This window comes from Clavelina lepadiformis, chromosome 4 (assembly GCF_947623445.1).
Source record: "Clavelina lepadiformis chromosome 4, kaClaLepa1.1, whole genome shotgun sequence".
Taxonomy (NCBI): domain Eukaryota; kingdom Metazoa; phylum Chordata; class Ascidiacea; order Aplousobranchia; family Clavelinidae; genus Clavelina; species Clavelina lepadiformis.
Window position 1 is genome coordinate 19,057,593 of NC_135243.1, and position 11,244 is coordinate 19,068,836.

General features: G+C 35.3%; 2 protein-coding genes across 2 annotated transcripts; one reads left to right on the forward strand and one right to left on the reverse strand.

Moving 5' to 3' along the window:
- Positions 1 to 339: 339 nt before the first annotated feature.
- LOC143453091 (uncharacterized) lies at positions 340 to 6,562 on the reverse strand. The gene is made up of 16 exons (XM_076954240.1): positions 6,283 to 6,562; positions 6,055 to 6,201; positions 5,787 to 5,969; positions 4,857 to 5,014; positions 4,434 to 4,495; positions 4,187 to 4,289; positions 3,752 to 3,907; positions 3,295 to 3,428; positions 2,941 to 3,011; positions 2,736 to 2,774; positions 2,382 to 2,524; positions 2,047 to 2,108; positions 1,873 to 1,972; positions 1,616 to 1,768; positions 865 to 992; positions 340 to 789 (listed from the first exon to the last, which is right to left on the reverse strand). The coding sequence occupies exons 1-16, from the start codon at positions 6,347 to 6,349 to the stop codon at positions 705 to 707; spliced, it is 1,791 nt and encodes a 596-aa protein (XP_076810355.1). The 5' UTR covers positions 6,350 to 6,562; the 3' UTR covers positions 340 to 704.
- Positions 6,563 to 7,614: 1,052 nt separating this feature from the next.
- Positions 7,615 to 11,228, forward strand: LOC143451337 (small ribosomal subunit protein mS34-like). Its single transcript, XM_076951804.1, has 5 exons — positions 7,615 to 7,919; positions 8,080 to 8,205; positions 9,212 to 9,319; positions 10,089 to 10,319; positions 10,450 to 11,228. The coding sequence occupies exons 1-5, from the start codon at positions 7,881 to 7,883 to the stop codon at positions 10,549 to 10,551; spliced, it is 606 nt and encodes a 201-aa protein (XP_076807919.1). The 5' UTR covers positions 7,615 to 7,880; the 3' UTR covers positions 10,552 to 11,228.
- Positions 11,229 to 11,244: the final 16 nt, after the last annotated feature.

Below are 11,244 nucleotides of genomic sequence, written 5' to 3' on the forward strand. Positions count from 1 at the left end.
TTGTGGCCTAGGGGTACAAAAAATGTGTGCACATTCGTAATTATTTTGGTGCAATTTTTGTTTGCAACTCGCAAGCATTCCATTTAGCGCTAAAATAAAGCTACTTCCACTAAACCTCTCCTCCACCGTTGGCTGCGCTATTAGAGCACAAACAAAGAATAACTTTTCCTAGCATAAAGAACAGATGGATATTAAATGATTAACTTATATGTTTGAGATTCCAGCTTTTACGACTGATTGTCCTTTGACCCTTTGCAACAAAGTCAGTAATAGATCTAATTCCTGCGCACTTGATAAAATACGTGTGTTATTTGTATAGAATGAGCCAACAGCTAAAAGTTTGTCATACTTTTAGTTTCTTTTTATTCCAGTAACATGTGCATTTTATTTAAAGAGGTGAAAGCCGAAGAGCCACAACCGCAAAGATTTGATGAAATAACTTTACGCCTTGTATGCAATCTTACTAAAAGTTTATTCTCTCATGTATACCTTCTACACCCAGCGAACACTTCAGACGTCCACCCCATTGGCATACGGATACTGGAGTAATAACTGGACAATACTGTACTTCAAATGGTAACGAATTAATGAATGGAACATTTTTTAATAACTTCAACGTTATGCAAAGCCAATCAAAAAGTTTCAAATTTGTGCGTCTGAACCATCAATTTCAGCCACTGAAACTACCAAGCCATCATTTCTAATCAGATATCAATTGTGGTGATAGCTGCTATTATTTTGTTAAGGACGACTCGTATTTCCCGGTCATCAACAACAGCTGTTGGGAATCTGAAATCATGCAGGTAATTTTGTGATAAAAACTTGCACAGAAATTAAAGTATGCTACTTGGTGACACAACTTACCTTGATAACAAAGTGTAGCCTAACATAATGTTGCGTGGCTTGCCCAACAGCTGCACAGAATTGTCCAATCTGTGTGTATTTGTTGTAAACCTACTAAAGCGAAATTGGGCCGGTACTGATTTCCATTCCTAAACGTAAACATGTCTCACTATGCAATCTTAGACACTATAGTTCAAACGTTATTTACAAAAACTCGCTCGGTGCATACTAGGGATGGGCCGATACGAACCCAAACCCAAATAGATTCGCCGAATATCGCCTTTATGGAAGATTCGGGCGAACACGAATACCAACAATGGCGAACCCGAATACAATATTACTTATCAATTTACTGACTTTCGTAAAAAATGATGATCTAGTTTCTCGACAAAGCTAAACTAGAGTCAGCAGCACTTACAATAAAGGTCGTTTTCCTAACGATTTTGCTTTTTCGATCGTTTTTTAAACACTATTTTTCGAAAGAAAGCGATTTGTTTATCGATTACGTCATTTTAGAAGCAAGACTTGACAACTTTTGGAGGAAATTTTATTGTTTGGTTCTAATACGAATAGATTCGGGATTCGTTCTTGTCGACCTTCATGATATTCGGGTTCGCACGAACCCGAATAATCTTCCTCGCGGCACATTCCTAGTGCATACACTTTCATTGTTTACAGTTGTGCTTTTTAGATCTTTATACAGACAGTTTCGATAGAAAGGGTGAGTAAAAATATTAAACTATTAATTCGTTTTACGAACGATCATACTTACAGCAGTGTTGTGCACTGAGAAATAAACTTCACATATTGTAGGATGTGTTCCTCCACTTATTTCAAAAACGTGATAAGTTGTTCGAAAATTCCCAAAGGGTAAATTTCCACTGAAAATTCTGACACTACCGTCATTTCCTGACTTACCTGTTACCTAAGAGTTAGACCCAAAATAAAACAACAACAATGGTAATCAAAAAATATCAATCAGCTAATCAAACATGTTTTTGCCAACAGGAGCAAAACGAGTTGCTTTACCTGGAAGGTTATGTTTAATCGTTGATTGTTGTCATTCGAAACCCAAAGAAGAGATATGAAAGGATCCCAAGGCACGCTTTGGAACTCATAGTTGATTGATCTAAAGTAAGCAGAGGCTTACATTACTAACTGTACGTATTGTTTCCAATCAAGAACAGTGTCATTACAACTTACTTGTAGAACTGGCCGTATGTGGCTTCAGTAATGTCAGGATTCCCATTGTAATGAATGGTTATCTAAAAGTTGAAGTTTTTTTACCACTACACATTTGGAACTGACTGTTTGGAGAAAACGGAAGTGATTTTTTAACAATACAATTTAAACAAGAATTTTAGTACATACAGCATGACTCACTGTATGCGTGGGCTACATTGCATGTAAACAATTATACCAAAAAATTAAATAGAAAAATCGTTGCAAGTGAGTTACTGTTTCAATATTATTTCAATTTTTAGTTATTATCCAAATCAACTAAAGCGACCAAGCATTTTGTCACCACTATCACTCACTTTGTTTCCTCCGTCAAACATATTACGGCCACCATCTTCTATAGAGTTTGTCCCCCCATCATAGATGTAAGAGTACCAGTCGGTATAAGAAGTTTGAAAATGTGGATTCGATTGACTGATCGCAGTCAAGGCTTGGTTTACAGCTGCAAAGTTTCGTTTTTACGAAGTATTTCTTACGTTTGATGTTTGCGAGTGGTTTATTTTGTCGACCAGTTTTAAAAACGTGTAGTATAATACTTACGCCTAACATTAAATTCCAAACAGAAAGTTTGGTTTAAATGCTTTAAGCAAGAAACTGTTAAGAAAATTTCACTAATTTCATCACTAATAAAATTATAAAATGGACAAACAAACCTATTGATTGAAATAAATCTTCTACATCTCTAGTTTCTCCTGCGAAAGCAAGCTAATGTGAGTAGAAAAATAAACTAGTACAGTAAATCTGCAGCTATACGTGTGCTATAGCGTCCCAGTGTTATCTCGGTGCTATGAGCACGGCGCACATAGCCACAGGCAACATCCATATACGAGTATGCAGTGTAGTTAATAGTTTTGGTACCTCGCAAACGCTGCATGAAACTAAACAATGTCCTCTGGATTTCCAATTGGGTAATAACGATCCCTAATGGTCTAAAAGCAAATGGCTTAAAATATACATATCCTGTATTTAATGTAAAGAAAAAACTTAATGTGTAGTGCACGCTTCATCATATAGTACCGGCAGTTAGTTTTACAACGCCATTTCTGCATTCCATAAAATTAAGCAAAACTTTGTGATTTCACTTGTGCTACTTATGCATGCGTGCATAGAAAACTACACTATAGACTTATAGAGAGTAGAACTACGATAGAAAACTACATAAGGTAGAACTACTTCTCTTTAACATCTGCATATATACGGTACTATAATTACCTGGACAACAACATGTAGCCCATCAATACATTTCGTGGTCTTCCAGACAAAATGACTGAATTCGCTACTGGATCGGTAACTTTTGAAAAAGTCTTAACATTAAACCTATCTCCTGGAATGGACCCCCAGACAGCCTGAATTGCACAAAGGAATAATCCACGAAGTATTCAATACCAAACAAAAATAAAACAAGTTGTGAGAAATTCGATCAGAAACATTCGGTATCTCTTCCAAAACCTTGTTAGAAGATCTCTTTACCGTAAAGAAATTATAACCATTATCAAAACTTCACTTTTCTACAAATTAATTAATCTGGTTGTCACTTTTTACAGAGTGTTGTAATCTTTAGACAAATATCCATTTTTCCAACTCGAGTCAAGTCAATGACTCGAGTTATTACAACACTGAATTACTTATAGCGTTACAGCAGTTACTTTTGTCAGAAACAGTTTTCCACCTGATTATAGACGTTAAAGTAAACCTCGCAGATGGTTGGATCAGCAGTGACAACTATTTGGAAGGTGTGGTATTCCAAAGTTGACCTTCCTTCGGTTAATTTTCCGTTGTACGTTACAATTGTTCCATTTCCGTCTGCGCCCGTCCCACTACGAACCTGAGTAATAAATTCAACCGTGACGCAGTTTCACCATGGAAGCAAAAATGAAGTAATGGTATGAAAAAGTATTTGAAATTAGATGCATAACGAAATGCAATGCAAATCTGAAATGCATTATAAACTTACAAAAAATTTTCAAATACAAAGGTTATAAACCAGGTGTATATCATGTCTTAGTTAACGTTAACACGTTAGTTAGTTAACGTAGACACGATCTATCTATATCTAGATAATAACCAGTTACAGATGACTAAAGCTAGTTATCGGAAAACTTACGTCAATCGTGTAGGTGTGACGTGCTCGGTTTCGATTGGTTATCCAGGCCAACATCAAAAAAGGATGTCTTGTACCTCCCACCATGACATGATAGGATAAACCTCTGTTTAAAATACGGTATGTAGACGTATACAGAGAACAAAACGTCAAATATAGTGCAAAGTGAACAAGCGTGACTTTTATCAGCTCGACTAGTTAAAAATTTTAAATGATTTCAACATTACGGTGGACACAACCTAAGCTTTACCTATGCTGGGTGTTGTACGGGAGAGGATTTGCAGGAACAACGCCATCAACATAAAATCTCACCTACAAATGAACACACATTTAATCGAAGCAGAGATGTGATAGGCATTTTGTGGTTTTAGGTCCTGTAAGTATCATTATAAACGAAGATGAATCGGCATACTATAACCAACTCTCATAAAGCTCATCTTCAAATCAAAAACTTTTTTTAACTTTATTAAACTTTTAACGAGCAGCAAATAAAAAGACGGTAGCTTATTATTATATACCTGACCAATAGAAAACGGATAGCCGATACACATTTAGACATCAGTTTCAAGTCGTTATATATCAGACATTCGCGTAAACTTCAACTTTTGAACAACTTAATTTTTATACTATAGGGTATAGTAATATCTTATATACGACGTCTTCTTTTATTCACCATATTCCCATTGTCGTACATATCACCACCGCCATCGTCGATTGCAATCTGTGGTGTCCTCGGATCGTCGTAGGCATATGCGTAAAAGAGTCCAAGTAACTTGTGTATGTCATCAAAAAAGTGTCCGGCCCGGTTCCAGAATAAAGCCAGGGATATATCTGAGAGAAATGCATTACAGTACAGGTCACGCGGCGTCGCAAGTCAACAGTGTTTCCGCGTTTAACTTTTTGGAGTTAATTCACTAGCTAAAAATAAGTCAGTATCGTGAAAATATTTACACTGCCTGGTATGCATCATTTGCTTCAGAACGACACATTTCATTGCATTATTATTTTAAGATGTTTTTCCCATCTACGTAAGCAACTTTAAAAACAATTTAATATGTGTCAGGTATAGACAAAGGCACCACGGGGCAGTTTGAGGGAGCAGCTGTCAGAGAAATAACAACCATTTAAATAACAACAACTCTTTGTCAGCTTATATTTATAACTTGTCGGCACTTGTACTGGAAAATACAAAAAAATCGATCGGTAACTTATATCATTATTCAGAAGACAGGGCAGCAGAAAAAAATATTTTGAACATGGAGTGTTTGGTTGCGAAGTTTTTATACAAATACGTCAATAACCAAGTGATCAAACTCGAGCCGCAAGTCAAGCAAAGTCTTTTAAAAGAAGTGACTCAAGTCGAGCCATTTGGCTAATATAACGCGAGTCAAGTTAAATCTTTTGATATCTAAAACCGAGCTATACATGGAAAGCAATCGAGTCGAATCAGTACGACTCTATTATTTAGCTCTCGGTACTTTTTTGGTACCTACGTTGACTTTAGTTTGTCTGCACCATACCATTTTTGGTCTTGCACCTCCTTTGGATATGGTACAATGAATGAAAAAGATGGGTGATTAGGCTAGTAACAGCCGCTTATTACCTGTACAGACTGGTGCTTCGCCAGACCACCTTCTGTCGCTTTCGCAAACTCTTAATGCAGCTCCAAGAATCGCATATCCGTCATCACATCGGTACCTTCCTGTTGTTCTCCATTTTTTTCTGCCTCGACGGGAATATGTTATCCTCCCGTTTGGGATAGGTCGAAGTGTGGGACAAACACCCACTACAAGTGACAAAATATCGGGATCATACTCCAAAACTGATCACTAGTCTTTTCCAAAAAAAAACAAGCCCAATTTAAAACTCACACGGATTCAAGCATATTTGTCCGCAATCGCCATCGCATCGGCATTTAACGTTTGGTTTGACACAGGGCCTTGCTTTAGAACACAACGTTCCGCATGTTCTACCCTCAGCTAATTTTTCCGGCTGACGTGGACAAAATCCGCGCTTTGCTGTTGAAATAAAATATTTTAAAACTTGTCTGAGTTAATGCAAAAAGCTTTATTATAAGTTTGTTATCTATATCGAGAAACCTTGGGATTCCGCCTTTTCCAAATTACACAGAAGTAGAAATAACGTAAACAACATAAACTGCTTCATATCACTTTTTGTCAGAATGGTTGAAAAAACTATCCAGTAGATCTACTGATTCCCTGGATTTTTAAATTTGCAATTTATTTCTTTCGACAGTTTTCTGTTGCACTTTTACAGTATGCCGTCTCCTGAAATAAGTTTATAAAAACTTCAAGCTTTAAAACAAGTTTTTCAATAGTTGACTAAAAGACTAAACGTAATTTAGTCAGTGTTTGCTTAAGAGTTATTTCAAAACACTTACGCATACTCGATTTATTACGAGATTAATTTACCGCAAATAAATTTGTGCCTCCGGGGTTATAAAAAAGCCTGTGGCGCGTTTTTTTCAAATCGCTTTTCAGGAAAATTCCGTAATATATTGTTAGCGGAAACGGTGAAGGTAGACATCCGTTTAAATTTTAACAAAATGTAATTTGATAATTACAGTACTTCAAACAAAGCGCATGGAATGGTACATGCCTTGAAAGAACGGAAAGTTGTTCCAGGTGACTAGGTGACCCATTCTTATGAAAGTCTGTCATAATGGTAAAAGCCAATTTTATTAATTAGCAAGCCCCTAATCAGTGGTGGGATTCAAATATTTTAACATCCTTCTATTTAACATATTGACCTGAGGCCGATATACACTTAAGCCTATAGGCTACATACGCTTGTTAACAACCGGTTGAATCCCACTACTGTCCCTTATGATGATTAACAACACAAACACAACTTAGCCTGCCTGACTTGCATTCATTCACTTCGATTCAGATGTTTCCAACGTTTATGATTCTGTATTTGCTTTTTTGGCCTTTTTTTGGTTAATAAACTTATTATTGATAAATTCCTATACTTAATCTAATTTTAACCCAATAAGCATTATGCCTATTTAAAGATAAGATTATCAATTTCAAAGTCCGCTTAACGACCCTAGGTAATAACAATACCATAAAGATAATAAGGAGTTTTACTTGTTTAACCTTATTTAATGCGCATTGTTTTCAAACGTTTTAAGAGCAGGCACCATAAAAATATAAAGTGAAACTTTCACAACTACACGTCATACATACATGAAATTGTACTTATGAACAAATATTCAAGCCGTTTTAAGCATATTTCGATGATATTATTGTTGTATTGTTGAAATAAAAATGTGAACTTAGCCACTGCTTATGTTTCATTGTTTTCGCGATGTGATGTCCATTGTGGTGATTCAAATTATTGTTAATAGGGGTTTCCCCGATAACAATGCGGTTTTTTTTTGTTGTTGTGACATTGTATTATACGCTATGCTGCATGTATGTACGTATTAGCCTGCAGTACTAGCCTACATGCCTACTAGGCCTATGGTTTTGAGCTAAAAAAGTCAGAAACGACTATTGTAAAAGAACTAACATTCATCTGGTGAAGTTTTTCAAAGGTCTTTACCTTGGTTTTGTGAAAACAAAACGTTTTAATTCTGTAATTTGTTACAAAGTTTGCTGCTTTCCTGCACTCACAGCACTGCGTGTGGTTTGGAATAAACGTGGTAAAGCTCTTTTTTGAAACCGCATTCAATATGGCTCAGATTGCTGCAGGAGTAGAACGAAAATTGATGGTAAATAAAATGGTTGTAGTGGAAATAATTACATGTATAATAATAATAATAATAATTACCGATTCGATAATGTAGTAATGGTAAATAAGCTAGGCTTCATTGTAATAGGATACTCTACTATAATTATTATAACATAGGCCTATATATCATATTTTTGCAGACCCATGTAGCCAGAAAATACCCAATGCCTATGCATAAGATAATGCAAAAACGCTTAGAATACCCAACTGAGAGTATGTTGCAACGCAGAAAAAATGAAAAACGTTTATTTCAAGTGTTATCACAGGTAATTTGTGTTGACTACTGTTTGTTTATAATGCATTATGTTATCAATCTCCAAAGCTGGTGGCTTGCAGACAAAAATTTGCATTTTTAATCACAAAAAATTCACTAGCTTTGTCTTTCACATGAATTTTGAGTATGCAACATGTATTAAGCATATTATGACATAGACCTATTCTCCTTTCAAATTTTTTTTTATCAAACTATGTAAACCAGAGTTTCTCAATATTTTTAGCATATGTCACCCTAATCTCAAGCTTTTTTTGCGGCACAATTTGCTTTAAGAAGCTAAAGCACAAATAACTGGTTTCAAAACCCCAACTGGAAAGTAGGACCATTTTCGACGAGAAATTGTGTGTGTAAAGATGCACACTTTGGCGTTATGGCATACACTAAAGCCTGAATTCATGGTTTATTTATAACTTAGCATGCAAGCAACCAGTTATTCTTTGTTTATTTATTATAATTCGGCATGGAGATAAAAAAGTTTGGCTTGTACTTTGATAAACCTTGTATGTGCAGGTTTCACACTTTTCATTAGGAAAAACCCCTTTTAAGTGTGTTTTCAATAGAAATCTTTGCTTTGTTAGCACTCACTCCCTGCGTAAATAAAAGCTACACTGCAATAACTTGCTTTTTGTAGTTTGTCTGATATGCGTGATTAAGTTATTGTGTTGCTAGTTAACAAAGTTAAGAAAACACTGCATTAAATGAAACAAAAAAAGTAGAAACTAACTTCATGACCTTTACTTTGCCACGATAACAGCAAGCACATATGTTACCTAAACAGTATTATGGTAGTTGCAGACTTATTTCTTATTTCATTGATGCTACTGCAACAGAGGCTGCAAAATCTTTAGAGTGTATTGTTATTTGACCAACATTGTTGAGTAACTTTTTTAAGTATCCTAACAAATATCAAAAAATTAGAAATACCTTCAGTGTGCCAAACCAGTTAGAGAACCACTGCTTTATACACTAATTTTTGAAAATTTTGCTTGTACTTTCAGCTTCCTCACTGGGGCATTGGAAGAATTATAACGACTTGTCAGTGGGCAGACAACTCATTATTTACCTATTGGAGAATTACCCGAGTGCACGTTGATCACAACACTGAAGTAGGCTATGGCTGATATTATTCTAGATATACAGTATGACCGACTGAAAGCTATGGCAGTTTTTGACGAGAAATCACCTTTGCACAAACATAAATTTTGGCGTGAAGTCATGCATTGAAGCTTTATTTTTTTATTTGTATAGTATGAACTGGTGTTCAAGCAACCAGCATAGCCTGTTTGTGTGTTATAAATCACTGTGAATGAGTAAAAGTTTGGAATGCATGTTAACTAGTTTCATTCATGCGTGTGCTACACTTTTCATTGTGACATACCGTAATACCATCAAACTTTTGTAGGTTTGAAAAACTGGAATATTTGTGTAGTAAGGTCAATAACCTGCTAATAAGAAGCATTCTTTTCCTAATTTTATTTGGTAGTGATGTTCATAATCACAAAGTAAGTTAAATGAACAATGATAATTTTTAGACTGTAGTTAGTCAGGAACAGCCATAGTGAAAAATATGGCAGACGAACGCATGAAATCTGTTGATGTGCAAGGCAAATTTTTTAACAGACATGCCATTTTATTATAAACACAAAAGGCAGCTTTGGTTGTTTACATGTCTATACAATATACATAATAATTAATTGACACAGAAATAAGACAGCATTGCATGTACAGTAGTTACGCTAAATTATTTATATCCACACAAAACCTTTCCTCAAAATCTGCCATACTTTCCAATTTAAGTATGTATGTCATGGCAAGAATTCACGTTGATTTGCAACTGATTAATCTGTTCATCGTTTGTTGTGATATGTAATAAAGGAATATGAGTATGGGATAGCATGGGGCATTCAAACAGTTGACGGGAGAAGTAAAGGTTATGAGGAGGAAATCCCAGATATGAATGAGCATCTCTGGAGACTTATCCCCAAATATAAAGAAGATTATTATCTCAATTACCAGCCCAAAACTGAAGAAATCAAAGAAATTCCACTTTATATACCAACGCCCCCTCTGTTACATCAAATGATGAAAGCAGAAAAAGAAAAACAGGTAGATGTTTTTTCCAATTGAAGGGGAAAATTTAAGTTTAATACTGACGTAATACTGTAGTGTGATATGACTTTAGCATTGTGAGCATGTGATTAACTTAAATTTTTTTTTACTCCATAACCAATATCAGGGAAGTGAAGACGCCAATAAAGATTTTTTGGTAAGACTCCTCATCAACAGAGGACGCACAAACCTCGCAAGGCAACGATTGGATGATGGATCACTGGTGTAGTCATTTGTGTCTGAAAACTTTCTATGTTGCATGGAATGCATGCAGAGTTGACAAATTGTTGCAATTTTGATGACATTATTATGAACAATTGCAGCAGGGTGTTGTTTCGTTGATAAGGTGTTTTTTACACATACACCATCTGCTAGTTTGTGAATTTTCTCCTTGCTAATCTAATGAAAGCTTACACACGGACACTGTGGTGGCGTTTCTTTCTGATTGCTAATTAAAGTTATACTAAATTTAACAAAGATATATACGTTTTTACGTTACACACCCTACTGGTTCTCAAGTAGATAAAATTTCAAAATTATTTTACAATGGTCGCTCAGTTTAAAGCCCACTTTATTATGGTCTTCATTTGTTGCTGTAGTAAAATAATGTCTTTTGCCCTGTTTTATAAGCCCGTTTCCAAATCATGATCACACCAAAGCTTTCAGCACAGCATGACAGTGTTGTAATGACTTGGGTCACATATTAATTATTCTTGACTTGAAGTCTAATATCCTAAATGACTCGCACTCGGTGATTAAATTTGCGATGGCAAAAAATAAGATTTAAGTAATAAAATTGATATTTTTAACGAATTACATGTTTCTGTTATATAAGTATCAACCAAACTAATTTTGAAACAGCAATGATATTATGGTTATCAATATAAAGCAACGAGTACTGTGTCATATTCATGTTTAATTT

Coding starts and splice junctions, on each gene's coding strand:
- LOC143451337 (XM_076951804.1), top strand. CDS start 7,881: ATGGCTCAGATTGCTGCAGGAGTAGAACGAAAATTGATG. Junction 8,206..9,211: donor TATTTCAAGTGTTATCACAG/GTAATTTGTGTT, acceptor TTGTACTTTCAG/CTTCCTCACTGGGGCATTGG. Junction 10,320..10,449: donor AAGCAGAAAAAGAAAAACAG/GTAGATGTTTTT, acceptor AACCAATATCAG/GGAAGTGAAGACGCCAATAA.
- LOC143453091 (XM_076954240.1), bottom strand. CDS start 6,349: ATGAAGCAGTTTATGTTGTTTACGTTATTTCTACTTCTGTGTAATTTG. Junction 3,908..4,186: donor GTCACACCTACACGATTGAC/GTAAGTTTTCCG, acceptor TTTATTACTCAG/GTTCGTAGTGGGACGGGCGC. Junction 1,769..1,872: donor GATTAAACATAACCTTCCAG/GTAAAGCAACTC, acceptor TCTAACTCTTAG/GTAACAGGTAAGTCAGGAAA.